This window comes from Onychomys torridus, chromosome 1, assembly GCF_903995425.1.
Source record: "Onychomys torridus chromosome 1, mOncTor1.1, whole genome shotgun sequence".
In the NCBI taxonomy this organism is placed as follows: Eukaryota; Metazoa; Chordata; class Mammalia; order Rodentia; family Cricetidae; genus Onychomys; species Onychomys torridus.
This window is the reverse complement of record NC_050443.1, coordinates 42619985-42641534: the sequence shown is the minus strand read 5'-3', so window position 1 is coordinate 42641534 and position 21550 is coordinate 42619985. Positions and strand designations below refer to the sequence as shown.

At 32.9% G+C, this 21550-nt stretch overlaps 1 protein-coding gene and 1 long non-coding RNA gene across 5 annotated transcripts in view; one reads left to right on the top strand and one right to left on the bottom strand.

Annotated features, from left to right (window-relative positions):
• The window catches only part of Ube3a (ubiquitin protein ligase E3A), a 90125-nt gene that overhangs the window by 18256 nt on the left and 50319 nt on the right, over positions 1-21550 (bottom strand). For all 4 annotated transcript variants that reach the window (XM_036184039.1, XM_036184013.1, XM_036184030.1 and 1 more), the window contains 7 exons: positions 19297-19595; positions 14357-15669; positions 5112-5256; positions 3355-3560; positions 2372-2536; positions 940-1095; positions 758-831 (listed from right to left, as the gene is read on the bottom strand). In XM_036184039.1, coding sequence (XP_036039932.1) covers positions 758-831; positions 940-1095; positions 2372-2536; positions 3355-3560; positions 5112-5256; positions 14357-15669; positions 19297-19480 — 2243 coding nt within the window. In that variant the 5' untranslated portion in view covers positions 19481-19595. The remainder of the gene's footprint in view (positions 1-757; positions 832-939; positions 1096-2371; positions 2537-3354; positions 3561-5111; positions 5257-14356; positions 15670-19296; positions 19596-21550) is intronic.
• Positions 2424-21001, top strand: LOC118581653. The gene is made up of 4 exons (XR_004944719.1): positions 2424-2508; positions 7275-7355; positions 17242-17417; positions 20232-21001. It is a non-coding gene; the product is annotated as an uncharacterized LOC118581653 (long non-coding RNA).

Sequence of the window (21550 nt, the reverse complement as noted above, 5' to 3'; positions counted from 1 at the left end):
CATTAAGGCTTTCCTATTAACTTGTTATTTCAGTCCTTTTATGAATAACATTTGAAACTGAGTTTTTAGGAGCAATGTAATGATTGCCATTAGTAAACACATTTATGACTGCTGTTAGAAAGGGCAAAGCAACAGTAATCTTCTACAAATTTAGATAAATAATAAAATAATACTGTGATATAAAATTAACAAACAGAATGTATCATTACTAGACATAGTTAATGTGCATTCTGTTCTTCACATACTTGAGTCTTACAGCTCTAGAGGCATCTTCCAGTTTAAATGCCTCTGACTTTACAACAAATAGTGGATGCTAAAAGGGCCTATCTGTCATTTTGACCAGTTACATTAGTAGATCGGAAAACCCATCTTTCAGAGAAGTAGGAACAATAACGAGGGCATTTGGCTAGAGAAAGACAGTATCAGTAACATTGTTCTGAGAATTGTTCAGAAGCACCAGTACATATCATTCGTCCCAAATATCTTAAAGACCAAAGAATGTACCATTTTACATATTACCAGAAATAAACCAAAAGCATGAGAAAACATGAGACTTATATAACCATTTAATTAATTGAATAAATCATTAGACTGTCTGAAAACCATTACTATTAATGCAGGTCTACTTTTATAGATGAGAGCCTTTCAGCTTGCTTGTTTGGGAAGCAACACTGACAGATACAGGACAGGTCTGAATCACAACAGTACACATAAACTTCTTGATGAATAAAATCTTTTTAAGAATAAAACACCTCACCTAATCAAAACAGATTCTCTGGTATAGCCACCGTCATATTCTGTAGTTTCTTCTAGTGCTTGGAAATCTAGATTCTGAAAATTATAGAAAAAAAAAATACACCTTAACATTTATAACAAACCATTAAAAAAAATATATGAGTTTTTTGTTGTTGTTTTTGTTTTTTCAGATGTTTTTCTTACCCGGCTTCCACATATAAGCAATTCAATCTCTTCTGGTCTGAATAAGTACTTTAAGGGAGATTCATTAGTCACCATATGAAAACCTCTGCGAAATGCCTTGAACTGTTTTTCTACTGATTTATTGAGAATGTAGTCTGAATAGAGATTGACAAATTCCTGTATAAACATTAAAAGCAAAAATCACATACTATACAAGTACAAGTGAACACAATTAGTTATTAGGTTTACATAGACATTTTTAGCCCCACCCAAAAGAAATCCTTCAGGAATATTTTTTTAAAATAAGTTAAAAAAGTAAATTTTGGAGAGATGGGTCAGAAGTTAAGAGCATTAGCAACTCTTACGGAGGATCTAATCTCAATTCCCAGCACTAGCATGGCAACTAACAACTATCTGTAACTCTCCTTCCAGGATACTCTTCTAGCCTCCATGGGCAATATATGCAAACAACCCACCAACATATATACAGGCAAAACATTCAGGCATATAAGACAAAAGTCTTAAAAATATTAATAGAATGTTGTATATACAAAGAAAGATACTTTTATAATTCCTCACTTCTAATAGATACTAATCTATAAATAGGTCATATACAAGAATATACAATGATTCTGAAAGTAAGTTAAATAGGAATTAATATAAAATAGAATTTTATAATAGTAAGATTAATATAAAAGATTAAAAATGACTTAATATTAAAAGAGCCTCAACACAATGTTTCAAAGTCCCTTAAGTATGCAAATATAAATTTAAGATATAAACACTGAATTTGAGCAAACCAGAATGTCTCATGTTTCCTACTAGAGACTTTGGTAAAGTACCTACTGTATCCAGTTCAGCAAAAACACTATTTGTTGGTAAGCTAAGCTACTCTGTTAAATTACAAAAAGGTATTCTGTGTTCTGACAGTGTAATATTTTACCAAAAAAGTAGTAATATAAACTTACATATTTCTTAAAAGTTAAACTATTTATTGTACTTTTCTTACTCTGTTCAGTTATTTATTTCCAAATGAATACTGTTTTAAATTACAGAAACTAAATCTAATGAAAAGAATAATTTCCAGATGTATAATTAGATTTCAAATGGGAAATATGTATACGCACTAAATAGGACTTTAATTACTTGGGCAGTTTACCTCTACAGTTTAATACGGTAATGCCATTTCTGATGTTACACTATAGTTATATTTACCCATTCATTTTTGTCCTAGTCAGTGTACTCTCTCTAAAGAGGGATTAGAAACTAATTGTATATACTCACATTGGCTCTTATCTAAGAGTTAGCAAATTGTACCTTTACTATTTACATAAATTTGTTTATGTGGTTTTTTTTTGTTACCACTTCAAGCTGTATTATATAATTCTTTGAAAACTCTAAGAATACTATTTTGACATTATATATGTACAAAACAATGGCAGAAAATTATTACCTTCCTGTTTTCATTTGTAATTGGAATTTTATCACCATTTTCCTTTAGATCATACATCATTGGGTTACCAAAAAGGTCTGTCTGTGATATCTGGAAAGTGATCATCATATCATCTTCCACATTCCCTTCATATTCCAGTAAGTCCTTTAAACTCTGATATAAAACCTAACAAGCAGAAAGAGAAGTGAGGCTACCACATGACTTGTAAAAGACATTTTCAAAAAGACAGAGACTGCAACAGCTTGTTTTCACTCCTTTTAGAAACAATTTGTCAATAAAAATAAAGCCAAAATTATTCCTCCATCTCCCAAATAGTTTATTAAGGCATAAAGACTGTCACTGAGCTGGGCAGTGTGGTGCACACCTTTAATCCCAGCACTCAAGAAGTAGAGGCAGTGGATCTCTGTGGGTTCAAGGCCAGCCTAGTTTATAGAATGACTGCCGTAACAGCCAGAGCTACACAGAGAAACCTTGTCTTGAAAAAAGCAAGGAAAAAAAAAAGAAAGAAAAAACAAAACAAAACAAAACAAAAAAACCTGTCACTGATAATATGTCAACCTTTGTTTAGAAATTCTTCAAATCATCAACTCAGCAACATATTTCATACTGGGCTCTAGAACATCCACAGTGTCTCCAGGCTGGAGGCCAGGTATATGGAGAAAAAAAAACATATCAGCTGTATCTAGAGGACCAAGCAATGCTCATTCTTACCAGGCAGAGTCATAGGTTACATTGAAAACAATGTTTACAACATTTAACTATGCAGTCAACCAAAAGTTGCTTGATGAAATCTACAGAAACAATACTCTTTAAAAATTTAAGTGTTCATTACTTAAACAGATTAAAAGAATTTTTACCACACTGGTTGGCAGAATGTATTGACAAAAGATCCTAAACAAAAACATATTTTTATATGAATTAAGATGTACTTCTGTATTTAGATAGTATCTTAGAGACTATTTAAAGAATGACAAAGAACTTACTGGGTGAGAGTCTCCCAAGTCACGAAAGGTTCCTTTTTTCCCCATTAGCTTCCTGTAGACAACCATGGGAAAATGGACATCCAGTATACAGTTATTGTAAATAGCCAGACCGAGGACTATGCCAATCAGAGTAAACTGACCCTCAGTTTCAAAAGAAGATGGATTAAACCAAAATAATTTTGTAGCTTCATCATATGTGAACATACCTACAAAAATAAATTTTAAAATAATTTGTACTTTTTGAAACTCTAAAAATTTAAAAATAATTTTGACAAAAAATAACAGAATTTTAATGCAGTAGATTTAAGATTTGCTATTACATGCAAGAAAACTGTACAAATATAGTATCTGATTATCATTAAGTGTATTAATTGGTGGTATACAATTCTAAGAAGACAACAAAACAAAATAATATGCAATCTGGGCAACATTTCAGGAAAGGTATTTTTAAAAAGCTTTGTTAAATTATCCAAGGCTTATTACAGACTTTCATTGAATAATGAAAGGTTAATTCAGTCATATATTAGCCACCTGACTGAAACTTACATAAGAAGCAAACTCATAATCAATTACAAAAATTAGATAAAGTTGATTAACTTTAAGTTACTTAAGATACATATCTAATGTGAGCTAATAGTTTTAAAAGGCAACTTTTATAATCTTTCATCTTTACATGATCTTCATTATTCAAAACCAAACTTGAGAGACATTTCTCCTATCATCATTTCATCTATAAGAGCAGTAATAGAGAAGTCTTTTTTTTTTTTTATGGAACATTAAAGGCAAAAATATTTAAAATATATTCATATGTTTTTTAATTTTTCTAAGTTCATTTTCAGTTGCTTCTCAGAAAGTACTTGTAAATTACGAACTAATATGCTGGGGGAGAAGGAATAGCACATCTTAGCAGAATGAGGCAGGAGGATCATGAGTTTAAGGCCAGAAAGTACTAATATAATATAAAAAGACTGTCCACAACCAAAACCAAGACCAAAGGAAACAAACCAAAGGTTTGGGAAAAGACTTTTTTCTAATGGAAAAGGATTATTCAAAACCAAATAAAACAGCATTAAAATGTACTTTTGTAAGAATTTTGTTAGAATTTTTGTAAGAATTGTGAAAAGATTTTAAAATGTTTCATTTATTTTCAGTTTTAATAAAAAAGAAAACTACAATTTTCTCTCTAACCTGTAGGGAGTATAAATGAAGTCTATGCTTTTTCTTGCAATTTAATATTTGTGAAATGCTGGTTTTAAAATTATCCAATTTATACTAAGTTCCACAGTTTGAAAAATATGTATACATTGTATGTATAGTTATTTACTTGCAAGCCAAGTTATAGATCCACAGACTATCAAAAACTTCAGTTAACAAGCAATAAATCTGACAGAATGTCACAAATGGATGATTTTTGTCTCAAGAACAATAACCTATAATTTCTTAATAAGCTATAAATTAATCAGAGTATAAATTTTATAAGCCATTAATCTCATGCCTTCAGTTGTTTCCAATCCACCATTCTAAGGTTTTCCAAATTAAATTTACCAAAAAGATAATTGTCCTCTACTAGAAAATTTGGCTAAGTAATTTAAGGAAGAACGTGAATACGTGAATGACAGATCAGTTCCTGAAGCACACATATTTGTTATCTGTAATAATTATACTCAATTCTTTTGTTTATCATAGCTGAGAATATTCTCAAAACAAGTTCATAATACAAAAGACTAACATATCATAATCACAACACTAACACTTACCAATATCTGGATTAAAGATTTCCTCCACAACCAACTGAAAAAATTCTTTGGAAACACCTCCCTCATCCACTCCTTGTTCGCCTTCAAATTCCACATACAACTGCTTCTTCAAGTCAGCAGGATTTTCCATAGCAATCATCTCTAGCTGTTGAATGAAAAGATAAAGAAGACTGATGATAAGAGGATAAAAGTTTAATGCAAGTATGTAGAAGAAAACAAGGAATATTATTAAAAGGAAAAAATTTTGTTTCTGAATAAAAACAAGAAGCAAACTGACTCCCCCTCCAAAAAGTATGGTCAAGTGCTAGGGACATGGCTGATTAGGTAAGAGTACTTCATCTACAAGCATTAAAATTTCAGTTCGAATCCCTAGCATCAATGATAAACTCCTGGCATGGCCACTCATGACTGCAACATTACTCAACACCTGAAACATGGTGGGGAACAAACCAGAAGATCTCCAATGCTTGCTGGTTAGACAGCCTTGTCAAAATGGGAGAGCTTCCAGTTCACTCAATGATCTTATTATCTAAAAGTGGAAAAACATCTGACATCATAGACGGGCTTCCAGATGTTCACACATGGGTACATACACACATGGGTACATACATCAGCACATTCATAGACATTAACCACAAACATACACCACATAACACATACACACAAAACTACCACTAATGAAAACAGTTACTTCCAACTTAATAACTAAATTTTCTATTACTATATCTTTATATATTAATATAATCTATAGAACAAGACATGAGAACACGTAGAGGCAGCAAAATACTTAATTGTTTGCCTACTCACATTGTCATTTTAGCCAAGCATGGAAATGTGACCTATACATTGTTTACTAGTAGTAAATTATAGTAGACCTATAAATAACTTATACATGGCAATGTAAAGAGTTAAGCCTTCCTAACTACCATGTTATAGGTGAAATAATTTCAATTAAGAAATATACATTGGGAAGCAACATGTGGTAGTTCAGGCCTATGAGACAGGAAAATCATAAGTTCTAGGAAATCTTGGATTACATATCAAAACTCTGTTGTTAACATAATTCCCCTTCTGCCAAAACAAATTTATAGTTATTGCCACTTTTTAGTGGATTATAATGTGGCATGCAATATCCACATTTTTACAAAGGCTGGTGAAGCATATACCTAATATCTTAATTCTTCAGCTAACAATTAGCCAAAACTCCTCTACTAGCATTAACTTCAGTCTGCTATGAAATTAATATTAAATTTTAATGTGTTATGTTTAAAATGTAATTTGTTTTATCTACTTACACTTCGCAGATAATATTCATACCTAATTATTCAATGTATTTTAAACATTATTTCCAAACACGTTGGCTTAAAAAAAAGTAACGTAAAAGTTGAAACTTGACAAAAAAATATTTAAGGATGTTAAAGACTGCTTAACTAGTCCCAAAGGAATTTTAAAAGGGCTTTGAAAAATGTAAATGGCACTAGAGTAAAGTATATTAGCTTCCTAAAGCAAATGCCATAAACAACAATAGTTTTTTGGATAAGTGTCTATTAAAAAAAAAAAAAAAAACTAACTAGAATCTCATAAATTCAAGAATCTGGCCAGGTTGCCCTAGATCTAAGTTTTTAAAACTGTGCTGTAATGGTTTGCAACCAGTAAGAAGTTTGAAAAAAAAAAAAAAAAAAAATGACCCTCCACATCAGAACGCATTCCAAAAGGTAATAGAACCTACTATTTCTGGCAAGATATATTTCAATATATAAGTATATATTTTGTTTAAAATGCTATATTTTTCTTAGTAGGGGATGTAGCCAAAACTTTTTGGGAAAAAACAAATGGTTCAAATTAATTCCTGGATATCTTCAACTTTGGGGTTCTAGGATACTATGAATGTTTGGTTTTTTTTTTTTTTTTTTTAAATCTCTGTCTTGCTCTTGTTTAACTCATTTGTATGTCTTCATGTGTGCAGATACACATGTGTGATTACACCTCAGATATTATTCCTCAGGACCTGTCCACCTTGCTTGTCAACGGAGAGTCTCTTACTTGCCTGGAAGATTGAAGATCAGCATAGGTTATACTGCTAAGAAGCCCCAGGCATCTGCCAGTGCCTGACTACATAGTATCAGGATTGCAATGCCCATTCCATTTTTCTCTTCTTAACAGGGCTTTGGGGATTAAACTTGGATCTACTGTAAGCACTCTACTAATTGACCTATCTTCTCAGCTCACACACATAATTTTCAGGTCAGTATTTACTGAAAATTTATTTTTGAAGCACTATTTTGTTGCTGAATACGTAAGAAACCAGATACTCATAAGTCCCAAATGTTACTACAGATTAACATTTAATTATTAAACTCCATAAATCAAGACAACTTTCAATTGTACAAAGAAAAAAGGAGGTAATATTCTTCTTATTACAAGATGGTAAAAGCTTAAGAATATATAATTTCTATTAAGCATGCAAAATTGGTATGTTCTAATATTATCCTTTAAAATATAGTTTATTTCTTACAATCCACAATTTCATGTCCCCTAGAAAGATCAAAAGGTAGATTAGTTCTGAGACTCTACAGTCAAAAAAAATATGTAGATTCAAACTTAACCCTGAAAAAATGGAAAAGAAAAGCACACTGACAACAATGCTTAAAATTTGTGAAAATTTGTCTTAAGAAAGAATAACTTTGAAACTTTGAATTTCAATGATCCCACAACATTACTATTACTGTGTAATCCATCTCAGTACTTTCTTCCAGTTCTCAACTTGCTAAGAATTTAAGACATTTAACTAAATGTTTTCATTTGTTTTTCCAACACAAAAACAAAACGGCTTTGATCAAATATTACTAAATAGGAAAAAAAGCCCGATATTTATGCATTTGATTGCTTTTTCTATTAAAACATGTAAATTATTTGATTCAAAAGCTTGTTGGTATTCTTAGCCCATTATCATTCTAATAAGATAGTATATGTCTATCCATTTCTATCAATCTCTACTCTTTTTTCCCCCAATACTGGTTACCAGAATAATACTGTATGTTCTATTTTGATCACTGAAAACATAATTTTCTGTCTTTTTTTGCTTTGCTTTGAAATATGAAATAAACATAATATAGTATCAAATATATTAATATGTGAAGTGCTTAGATTAATTCTCTAACATTAACTCTGACTATAAGCTTGTGGTTGCAAGTACTATCATTCTATTAATTTAAAAATGTTCCAGGCTCTCTACACATGGCGACATATGCATTTAATCCCAGCACTCAAACTCTGTTAGTCTAATGCTGTTTCATCTACATAGAAAATTTCAGGCCAGTGAAGGCTATACACTTATTCTCTATCTAAAATAAGAATAACAAATAAATATTTCCAGTTTTGTCAGAATATTTAACCAGAAGACTTTTAAGACAAAAAATTGTTCAGGAATAAGAGCAGTAAAAGTAGTATATAAAACTTATGAATCGGGGCTGGAGAGATGGCTCAGCAGATAAGAGCACTGGCTACTCTTCCAGAGGACATGGGTTCAATTCCCAGCACCCATACATGCAGCTCACAATTGTCTCTAACTCCTGTTCCAGAGTATCTGACACATTCACACAGACATACATGCAAGCAAAACACCACTGTACATAAAATACAAATAAATAAATTATTTTTAAAAAGATGACTTTAAAAAAATTTACGAATCACTTTACAAATAAAAACTGGTTTGCTTATCTATAACCACTAGCAAGCTGAAGGCTAAATCACTTTACAGATGGACCTTTGAATAAAAGGCTGAATAATTTAAGAAAGAGTAATTCAGAGAAGAGAGGTTCTAATTCAGACAGCAAGCTTTAGACTACAGTTCAACTACTTCTCAACAGAAAATAGAGATAATACTTGTTTTTAGATTTTATGTGCCTTTTTACTTTCTTCTTTGGCTTTCTACAGTCTTATCAATACTCACATATTATTTTCAGAATCAGGGCGTATTCGAAGGTTATGATTTAAAAATAGTTGGCAACTTAATTCTGTAGGTAGAAGTGTCCAATTAGCTATTTAAGAAGACCATTCTCAATGTGCCAAAGTGATTTTGTAAATTATTATCTTGTTTGAAGATAATGCACTAGTAGCCTATCTTTCTAAAAACTGTGACAACAAAAACAAAACATATTTAATAACCACTGACAGAAGCCATTATCATAAGAAGTCACATTAAACTTTTTCTTAAAAATAATAACCCTTAAAGCACACACACACACAAAACTTAAGCCATCGTTTTATCAAAGAATAGTATAGGAATTAAAATTATACAATTATATTACTTTATATAACAGCTTTTATTTAAAAATGAATTTGTAAAATCAAGTTTTTTTATGGAGTTGGGAAAATGAAAACTGTTGGAATATGTCAGATAATTTTGAAAAAAATCTGTAAGCATCCTTGACCTCATTAATTATACAGCAATGGATTTTATATGTATTTATATTTCTTGAAATATAAAATAGATAGTATTGCAGTAATAGACAGTACTAGTAGTATTATATTGTATACATACAGTGCCACTTCCTAACTCGGCTTCCTTTCTGATTAGGAATTCTTGCTCTCATCAACTGTTAAAATAATTTTAAATTCCTTAACTTTTAATTGGCAAGAGAAATCCTACAGAGATCATTTGTTACAAGGTGACCTGATATGAAAGCATTCCTAGAACTCAAAGTAGGATGATATATCGATGTAAAGCATTCTATTCCACATCTTCAAAGGTCAAAAATATTTTTCAAGTCCATTACTTAAAACATTTAGATGTCTTTAGTTACTACCTCAATTCCTATTTAATTTAATTGTTAATAAATTGACATAATTTAAAATAAAAGAAAAAAACTAAGGATTTAATTATTTAAGTAGAAGTAGCACTCAAATCAACTCAATAGTGCTAAGACTCTCCACAAAAGGTGTTTTATACACTTTGGTAGATAACCCTAAGATAGTAATCACAAATGCAATTACCTTGATGAATTTAAGTTTTTCATGATATTTGTAAATACATAAAGACCAGTCTGTTGTGCCTTAAAGTTAAGTGGGTTATAGGTGAGTCAAATGATTACATCTTAGGTTCTAAATCCAATTATGACATTCATTTCTGCAAATAAGAATCTCGCTAAAGTTCATTTTTCTCATATGAAATAGGAGTTTGATGAATTTTATTATTTTTAATTATTATATAATGCTGACCCTTTATAATTCTGACTACTATTTCATTTCTCATTCTCATTCTAAGAAATTAATTTGAAGATAAAGTGAGAATTCCAATCATTTCATTACCCTAAGCACAATTTGATTAATAAATGATTGATAGAATTAAATACAGAGCATAGAAAAACCTCATTATTAAAGCACTGTAGGCCAGCTGATGAAAAAACTCAAGTTCATGTTGCAATAGGTATTCATATTAATGGTAATTATGGAAGCTGAGTTAGACAATGCTTGTACATCCCTAAATAAACAGGGTTAGTGACTTTGAGAGAAAATTGGGCAACAATTCTTACAACTTTTTCTTTTAACAAATTTCCTTCATCTGTGTGTGCCAGCTCCTGGTTTTTGGACTTTCTTTTCCAGTTCTACATCTTAACCATTCCTTTTGGTCTTCAAATTAACCATGTAAAATTCTATAATTTAATAATTTTAATCAGGTACTATAACACCATCAACTCCTATTTTAGGCACACTAACTTCATTATTCCTTTTAAATACTGGCAATATTCTAAGCATGTAAATAAAAACAGCCAAAAAACTATACATATAAACTGTACTAAGAGCCATTTCCCAAATATTAGTCTGCAGCATAGATGTACTTGGTATGCTAGATATTTTGATATCTAACGTCCAGACACCTAGGCTTCATATCAGAATCCCTAATCTGAATCGCTAAAAGGCAAAACCTTGATTTTTTTTGTTGCTGTTGTGGTTTTCATTTGGACAGCTCTCTGTTTAGACTGTAAAGTCAGTCTGAAGCAATATTGTCTTTTCCTTGATACAAAGAATCTTGATCTACTACTCCTTTAAAAAACAACTTTTAAGATTGTATATATACTACATCCCTCAAAAAGCTTTATTCAAAAGGCAAAGAGAACATATGTTAATTATTTACTTGGGGAGTAGAGGGACACATGTAGCACAGCACACACTGGACTTCAGAGGATAAGATTTGGGCTTCAGTTCTTTCCTACCATGTTCATCTAGGGAATCAAAAAAGTCATCGGGGCTGGTGGCAAGTGACTTTTACCCACTAAACCATCTCAGTAGCCTAAGGAGGAAAAAAATAAAAAAATAAAACTTCCACACTAGCACTGTTAACATTCAAATGGAAAAAGGATTCTCATTAATATTTATTTCTGTATGATTTTCTAAGCAATAAAAGCCAAAAATCAAGGCTTGAGAGAAATAATGCAGTTTTTTTCTCTTTAGTAGGAATAAAATAGTACATTTTAAAAAACAGTACATTATACATAATAAAATATTTCAAATACTAACTATTCTCTTGTCAACAAACAGTTCCTCTAAAAGTACCAGTTGAGGAAGGGTTGTTAACACTGATTTGAATTTAATGACCAGAGAGTTTAGCATTCAAAAGCAGAAACAAGATGATCACAAGTGTAAAAAAAAAATCATAATTATTAATTCTAGTTTACTGACCTTCTCTCTACCTTCAAACTATAAGTCTAATTAATTAATAATTGTAAAATAAGATTCAATGTAAAACTTTAAAAAATCACATATGCAATCTTTTCTAAGCCTCATTTGTAAACTAAGGAAAAAACTTATTATCATCTTCTCAGCTCTTAAGTTTAGGGTACTGTAACTTTCATTATTTATTTATGAATGCTGAATTCATGGCAAGACTTCTCGTTCCTTCTTCTCTATACAGCCTTAATATGCAATTCAAAATGATTAGGTCATACGCAAGTGTGATCAACAGGAATTATTTTGTCAAGCTTTTATGAAAGAAAGCACAAGGCTTAAAAAAACAAAAGGGCTGTGTGGAAAATAAGACACAGAAAGAAAACAGTTTATCAGTGGGCATCTTTTTAAATACTCCTTGCTGTAAACTTCCTTCTTTCTGTCACTAATCTAATGTGACTTGCTGTTAATATTGTTTATGGGGGGTGGTCATCAATTTGATCTCTAAGGCCTGTGTCTATACTTACATTCTAACCCTTTCACACTGGTATATTGAAAAAGAAAAAGAAATCCGGGGGTGGGAGATAAAGTGCTATAGGGAGTCGAAGAAGAGAGGAGGAGGAGGAAAAGTAGGGAAAGGAAATGCTCAATAAGTACTACTTGTTTGTAACTGTACTGCTTATCAAAGAGACAGGCACACAAAATTGATAAAGGCAAGGGCTTCTGTAAACTAGTGCTAGTCAAGTACAGATATCTAATGAATTACGATTTATAACATGTCAAAGCATAATTGCGAGACTTATTGTTGATTTTATTGCAACACCTCTTTAGAAAAAGAACTTTAAATACAGAAACGTTTTCTCCTAAAACGTAACTTCAAAAAATATGTAAATACTATCTCAATTTTTACTGGTTCTTACCATCACTTTATTATAAAAAAAAAAAAAAAGGAGAGAAAAAGAAGAAAAAAACAAAGGAATCAGGTAAGAAAGTTGGACAATTTTGGTTAAGTCTGAATTTAGTTCAGTCTTATGACTTTTCAGATTTAAACAAATCCATATTAAAACAAATATACATTTTCAAATAAATATTATGTTAGCTGTTATGCATTCTTATTATTTGTTAGTATATAAGGATGATACTTCAATTATAACAGTACTAACTTTTATATCTAGTTCATAGAAAAAGAACTAGCACTGACAGGATAATTAATGCCACAGAATAAAACCCTAAATTTATTAAATATATTCTGTAAAAATATGACTGGCAATTGGCAAACCAATTTTATTGCTTAATTGACAGGGACACTGCAATTCTTGTCCTCTGTAGAAGAAATAAACAGATAAGAAGCAATGTCACTTGAAAAAAATCAGGGAGTTAGAAGTACCTGACTTCCCAGTTAAAAATTCTAGATTTGACTAAAAAAATGATAGCATTAATCCCAAAGTCTTCCAGAAGTCTCAAGACTTTTATTATTAGTGAAGATGAAAAAAAAATCCTACAGTGTCATGTAAGACAGAGTGGCTTAGAACTCCAAAGTTTTACTGACAAAATGAACCAAGCTATCCTGGTCATATTACCAAGTTTACAATAATGAGTTTTACCGAATAAAATTTGCTAGGCCTTTTATACATCTAAAATTCAGATTTATTGCATTACTTCTCCCCCTATATCCATTCTTAACACTGGGTATCACATTGCACTTTGTCATGTGTTCCAGTATTCAGTCTTTGAAAAGTCTTTTCTTCTGAATGAAAATATATGGGGCTGGCTTTCAAGATTCAGAAAATCCGTTCCTTTTTTTTTTTTTTTCCTCCTTTTTTGTTTTTTTCAGACAGGGTTTCTCTGTGTAGTTTTGGTGCCTGTCCTAGAACTCACTCTGTAGACTGGGCTGGCCTCATACTCAGAGATCCACCTGGCTCTGCCTCCCAATTGCTGGGATAAAAGGCATGTACCATCACCGCCCGGCTGAAAATCCATTCCTTTTTAGTGCTTTTCAAGTGTGTGTGTGTGTGTGTGTGTGTGTGTGTGTGTGTGTGTGTGTGTAAGAGAGAGTGAAAGAGAATGTTAAATGGAGGAAATGCATTAATGGAAGTCAGAGCACATCAAGTATTAGTAGTGCTTGCCTTCTACCTTCTGAGACAGGATCTAGTTATTTGCTACTTTATACAGCAGGCTATCTGACACAGCTTTTGAGGGTTCTTCTGTCTCTACCTTCCATTTTGTTTTAGGATGTGGAATTATAAATGGTGCTACCACATCCTGTTTTACACATGTTCAGGGAATCCAAGCTTAGGTCCTCATGTTTGCACAGCAAACTTTACCCAATGAGTCATCTCCCCAGCACTAGAAAATCTATTCTTCTTCAAAAGAAAATAATCATTAGATTAGACAACCAATACAACCAATATTTTTGGTGAGTAGCAAGATAGGTGTAGTAATATAGATAAGAAACACAAACATGTTCCTAAGTTTTAAGATCATTTTTTTTCAAAACCACAGATAAAATGAATACACTGAAATATGTCACTTTGTAGCTTTTAGTTTAATTCTGATTTTAAATAGCAGTCAAAACTTACCCGGACAAGTGCATCATCTATGATATGGTCACGTCTGACTTTGAGTCTCAAATATGGATTCAACTGCTGTCCTTGAACTAAGCTGTAGAGAACAGTGATTCTTCGTTCACTGTACATGCGAATTCTATTGTCATAATATAATCCCAAATTCTTTGTGACAGCATTCAATATAAAGGGACATGTCATAAAAGAGAATTTGTTCTCTGTTTCAACTTTGAAAAAAGTATAATCTTTATCCATTTCTAGCACATCATTCAGTGGTTCATTAATGAATTCTTCAAAGGAGATAAGTGGTTTTCGACAATCTAGAGTTTTAACACCAAGTTCAGTTTCTATTGGGTCCACTCGAGGACCTTTCTTGTTTCTTCTTTCCTCTCCCAAAAGCTCCTGCAGTGTCAATTCGCTGGAATCAGGTATGGGCTCTTCATCATCTTCCTCATTGTGATTTGTGTCCACTTCCCCTCCCACTACATTTGCATAGTAAACCATTTTCAAACACTTTGAAGCAGCAACAATGGAATCATCATCATTCACTAGATTTCGGCTATTAAATTCATTGCTTATGACTTTGAACGTAATAAGTTGCTGAAATGTTTCCATCATTCTCCGAATCTGATCTGCACTGTATTTAGACCAAAGTCTAATCAGCTTTCCTTGAGCTGCAAGGGGTAGCTTACACATAGCTTTGCAAAATAATGGCAGCGCCATTTCCAGATATTCAGGACTGTGGAGGTTTCCATTCTCCATTACAATAATGAACAAATTGAGATAATTAGGATCTCGGGCATACACACTATGATATGTCAAGTCACATTCCACGTTAGGTGACAGATATACAAGTGCATTGAGAAAGGCAGTTTCTAAATTTTCATTAGCAAGCAATCTGGCATAGACCCTTCTAATAGCATCAATATCCACAGTCACTTCATCAGGACCCAATTTTTGTACATTGTTGTCTCCCTGTGAGCTATCACCCATCCTTGAAGAAGATGCTTCTGAGTCTTCTTCCATAGCAGCAGCAGCAGCAGCAGCAGAACATGCAGCAGCAGCAGAACATGCAGCAGCAGAACATGCAGCAGCAGCAGCAGAACATGCAGCTTTTTCTTTTTCATCTTCATCTTTGTCTTCATCCTTTTCTTGAAGAGATTTCAATTCCTCCTTAGTGTGTTGTTTGACTTTCCGAAAGCTCATAACCAATGCCTCAGCACTAGAAAAAATTCTTCCAATTACGCGAATTAAAGGGGAGTAATCCTCACTTTCTCTACATACATCAAGAATTTCATACACTATCTCTTCAGTTAGGTAATTCACATCTAAAAAATGGAAAAAAAAAAGAACATTTACTGTTGTAATATGTGTTGATTTTGTCATAATAAGTTACATAATAAATGTAAAATAAATACCTAAACATTCTGAACTTAAAGAGCTAGAAATTTTAAATAATAAACCTAATTTAGCTATTAACACACTACACTTAGCAATTCCTTTTTCAATTGTAATACCAACAACCTCACCCCTGGCATTCATTCAACAACATATAATTATTAATTATGTCATGCTGATTAAGGTTTGCTTTGTAATCAAGACATGTATTAGTATAGAATTTTTATAAGTATGAACTAATGTGTGTGTGTGTGTGTGTGTGTGTGTGTGTGTGTGTGTTATTTCATCACTGTAGTATATTACAACCTTGATGAAGAGGTATTACACTGATATACTGAAAGCATTTTCCCTTGCATTATTCTCAAAAGATTAAGGAGGCAAGGTTTTACAATAGATGTTCCTCGGTCCCATCATATGCAAGCAACTTTTCCTACTTCTGTACATATTAAAATCAAGTGGCACACACCTTTAATCCCAGCATTTAAGAGGCAGAGGCAGATGGATCTCTGTGAGTTCAGAGGAGTTCCAGAACACTCACAGCTGTTACACAGAGAAATTCTGTCACAAAAAACCAAAACCTCCCCCACCCCACCCCCCAAACAAACAAAAACTGATTCATTTTATGTTTTCCTCATTTCTTCCAGGGATTCTATTCTGTGACTACTACTCATACAAACTCTGAAGTATTACTGCTGCTACTGCTACTACTACCTGTTACCTTAATTCAGGTCCTAATAATTCTTAAGAGAGCAACTGGAAATGATTAGAGGCAATTCAAAGCAAACAGCTAAGAAAGCAAAGACCACAAGCACCAAAACTTATTATCTATTTTCTCCAAGGCACAAAATTGGGATCATAAACTTCCTAGTTTCCCAGTTAACAAAACAAAAGACATTTTATCTTATTGGAAAAAGATGAATGACATTTTATATACTAAAATTTTAGAAATTAAATATCAAATAATGCTAAAAACTTAATCCTTTAATCAAGAGTATTATACTATAATCATTAAATATTTAGGGGAGGATAATTTTATAGTTATGTTGCCAATTCATCCCTACTTTCACTGTGCCAAGTATTTCCTTATATACATTCAGCATGTAAAAATCCTTTTTTAAGAAAATTATTTATTGATTTTATATCCTGGCCACAGTTTCTCCTCCCCTCCTCTCCTCACAGTCCCTCCCCCATCACCTCTCTCTCCCACCCCTGAATCCACTCCTAAGTTTCTGCTTAGGAAAGGGCAGGTCTCCCATGACTGTCAACAAAACAATGCATGTAAAAACCTTTCCTATGATTCCTGCATATTACTCAACAGTAAGCGACAATATAAAATTCATGTCATCATTGACAGAATGACCTCCAAAAAATAAACCATGAAGCAATAAGCTTTATATACTGCAAACCTGATCTGTAGGCTGTTCCAAGAACATCAACACGTTGTTTTATGATCCTGAATTCTTTCTTTAAAAAGAAGTGTTGTTCTTATATATATTTAATAGGGTAAAGGAATGGCAGACATGTGGTGGTGAGAGGATAACCTGAAGGATTTGGTTTTCTCCTGCTATAATGTGGGTCTCAGGCATCTAATTCAAGCCATGAAGCTTGGCAGTAGGTGCATGTACCTATGAGCCAGCATGCCAATCCAAGCACTAACTCTTCAGTTTCTTAAGAATAAGTAAGTATGAAAGAACTAACATTAAGCTTATTTCTCATTATTCTAACTGGAAAATACTATGGTATCTTCTTTGACCATTCAAGTCGATCTAATTTTTCTCTAAAATGTAACCAAAAACATAGAAAATATCTATAATGAATGAAGAGCCTGTTAGGAGATAACATGTTTGACCTACAATCCTACAATGTAGCAATACTTGTTCCAAGCAGTGTTCTGCTTGAAATGTTTAACTGACAACTCTTCTCTCCTCTCCCCACTTTCCTCCACCCCTCTCTGTTGTATGTGTATCTATGTGTGTATGTAAAGCACTGCAATAAGAAATACAAATAGTTATAGTTTGGATACCAATGAACGGGTAAGTGAAGAAACATTTTAAAGATTCACTTGTACATTCTAATATATGTGTTCCTGAAAACTGTTTGAGACAAGGTCTCATATCATGTAACACCGACTAGCTTGGAATTCAAGATGCTTCTACCCTGGCTTCTTGAGTACCTAGACTACAATGACACAAGACTCAGCTAAAAGACAATCTTAAAACATAGTATTTATACTCTAAAAAGTACAAAACAGTTTCATGTAAGAACGCAGCTGTCATACAATAATTGATACCTACACATCTAATTAGATTGAACAAATACAATTATCAAAATGAGAGCTGGAGTATGATTAAGCACATATAATTACTAATAAAATATTATAATGAGTAAAGGCAATAAAAACTGAAGTGATACAAAAAACAAGAAATTACAAAAAAAAAAAAAAAAAAAAAGGGCCAAAAAGACTAATACATCTATTATGTACTAGATTTCCTACAGCTAGTTGCATTCAATCACAGTGGCATATTATACTTCATTTACTGTTACTCTGTGCTGCCCCTTTGTGGCAAAAACATGCAATATGGAGCTGACACAACTTCCACATCCAACATATTGATAGTATTCACCTATTTGTCCATGTGAGAAAATTCATGAAAAAGGACTGACTATGTATCTTGAGTAGCAAAGTTTCTTATTTTTCTATTGTTATATTGTGGAATAACAGTATAAAGTTTTAACATAATTTTATTACACCAATTCTTTTAAACATGTTTCAAATGACAGTGGGTCTAAGCCCCGGCAATCTGAAAAATTAAACTACGTCATTGTTAATACTAATTACTTACACTAAGAGAAAGCAAGATTTAATATCCATGAGGAAAAAGCAGAAAGTTTAAGACGTTTCAAAATATAAGACCATTTTAAAAGGAACAGATTACTTGGGGATGTAGCTCAGTTGGCAGTGCTTATCTTGCTTGTACAAAGACCTGGCTTTCATTCCCAGTACCACATAAACCAGGTATGCTGGCCCAATCCTTTAATAAAAGTCCAAAGACAGTTTTGGTAACCTTGTTTAAAACAAAACAAAACAAAACAAAAAACAAACAAACAAACAAACAAAAACCCCACACATCCCTTATGAGGATAACAAATGCCCAAGGTAAAGGCAGTATATGGGAAGAAAATGTTACAAAAAAACCACAGTCTCTGGAGTTTCAGAGCTCACACCAGGATTTACTGCAAATGCAATATATGTAATAGACTTTGTGAGCTAATAAGCTATTAGGTGCAATGGAAATCATTACATGTTGAGATCAACTCATTAACATATCAACTTTTAGATTATAATCTGCTTCTGACTAACAACTACTATATCAATAAATGTAATAAAGTAACTAATTCAATTATAACTGTCCTTTACCACATCTTACCAAAAGAGTGGCTTTTACTATGCTGTGATGTCTTTAGGTCACGAAAAGGCAAAAGAACAAAAGCAAAATATTTAAATCTCTGATACAGCTTTTAATTAATTATTCTCAATTGAAAATACAATCTCTTACCTTTAAAATCAGGCTTAGCTCCTTTTCCGTCCTTGTTCATTTTTATCTCTGAGTTATTAGGTGTGCCTTTTGAGTTCTCAAGGTAAGCTGAGCTTGCTCCTTTCTTGGAGGGATGAGGATCACAGAGTTTTCCATTAATTTTATAAAGCTCAAGGGCTTTAATAGCTGCTGCATTGTTATCCATACGAAGAAAAGTTGGACAGGAAGCACAAAATTCATTCGTGCAGGCCTCATTTCCACAGCCTTCGGTTAACTGGTGGTAGTAGCGTTCTATTAGATGCTTTGCAGCTGCTCGCTTCCTGTACCAGAAACAGATAACACAAAAGTTAGCTAAGCAATGAAGCAATAAACTAAATATTTAGATGTAGAAACTAGAAATCCACTATTACCCTTAAGTGTTTTAAGTAGTAAAGTAATACTAAGAAACTGTGACAAAACATGTCATCTTATAAAAATCATTTTAATATAGTATGCTTTTCTTTGGTTTAAAACGATAAGCTTAATTTGACGGTGTATGATGCTTAAACTGTTTAGCACAAGTAAAAAAAAAAAAACAAAAAACCTTAACTGCATTGCTATGTCACACCTCCATGCCAGTTTTCCTTTTCATTATATATAAAATCACTAATCCATTCTAATAAGTCTCAAATACTTAATTTATAGTTAACACTAAATCCCTATCTAGAGTTTATGAAAACAATTTTTTCTCAATGAACAATCAAGAGATTTAAAAGGGGAGAATCTAAATCTCATATAATTCAAGGGAAAGCAGTGCCAATGCATACAACTGTGAGCCCAGATTTGTTACTAGCCCTCTTCATTAAATCCGTGTCATAGGAAAGATAAAGATTTTAACTTCCATTAGGTCAAACTCATGTTCATCTTACTTCATGAACTTTAACCATGAAGATTAACATTTAATTATCATTTTTCAGGCAAAGTGATCAATAAAACTTAAGGAATGAATTTTGTCACCAATCAAGAAGTTCTACATCATCTATCTCTGTATGCTGACTGTAAAATTCTATTTTTTGAGATTACCACTGTAAGCAAGTGTTACAATGCTAGAAGAAAGGTATCTAGACTGCTCAGGAAGTCAGGCTAAACCTGGAGCTGGGGTGCAGTGGCTGAAGGTCTCCCCGCAGGAAACAGCAATCCTATTCCTCTCCTGGAGAGAGGCTCTACAGCTGAGCTTTGCTCACCGCCTTAAGGGGGCTGCTCAGCAGAGCTCTGCTGCTTCTCTCCAGCCCAAGATGTTGCTTCTTTTGCTTCACTCTGCAAAATGTAGCAATCTCCCTACTTCTACGAAAAGTTGTTACTTTTTCTTTTCTGCTTCCTTAAGGAAGGTCTTAGCAAGGTTCTTCTGTTACGCTCCGCCTTGCTAGGTCCCCTAAGGAACCCTCTCAGCAAGGTTTTTTTCTGCTCAGTCTCCTAAGGCACGTCTTAACAAGGTTCTTCTTCTCTGTACCAGCAAATGAAGATCTTCACCCAAGAAAGAGATTTATTTAGGAAGTCCAACAGAGTGCCTGCCTCTACCAGGGTGGGAAAGAACAGCCGACAAATGAACAGGCAAGGTGGTTTATACAGGGGTTTTGGGGGGCAGAGTTTCTCCAGGGAGATTTTCTGTTCAGGAATTGGTTAGTTTCAATGGTCAGGGGCACAGATGACTCTAATTTCAGAGTCAAACCTTTGTGTTTTTTCCCCACCACTGGCCTTTTTTTTTTTTTTTTTTTTAAAGCTTTTTGGCTCTCATTCTAAGGCCAGGGCATATTTCATTCACTAGCTTGGGTCCCAGATCCAGGCTGTGTTTCTTTCACTGGTTCTGGGTTCCAGGGTCAGGGTCAGGTTAGCTGACCCCTGTTCCCTACAACCACAATTTTAGTAGAATTGTATACCTGATCCACAGTAATAATTCAAAAGTATTCTTTTGAATCTAAATTTATAAGCATGGAAACTGCAAGTAGGAAGAATCTACCTGCTTTCATTCTCAAAACTTCATGCCATTATTTTGCTAATGGATAGAACTAAGTGGCAAAGGGAATAGAGGTAAAGAAGTAAATAGGGAACTGGTAAGTCTTAGAACTATGCCTCCAAACAACACAGGCAGATGGTACAGAATTGTATGCCAAATACTAGCAACTCATTTAGGTGCTTATATGTAGAAATGTTTCCTATACATTTACTACTCCGTGTACAGAGAATGACCCACAGGCCAACCTTGATCTTGATGACCTGATTTTGATCCCTGAATCCC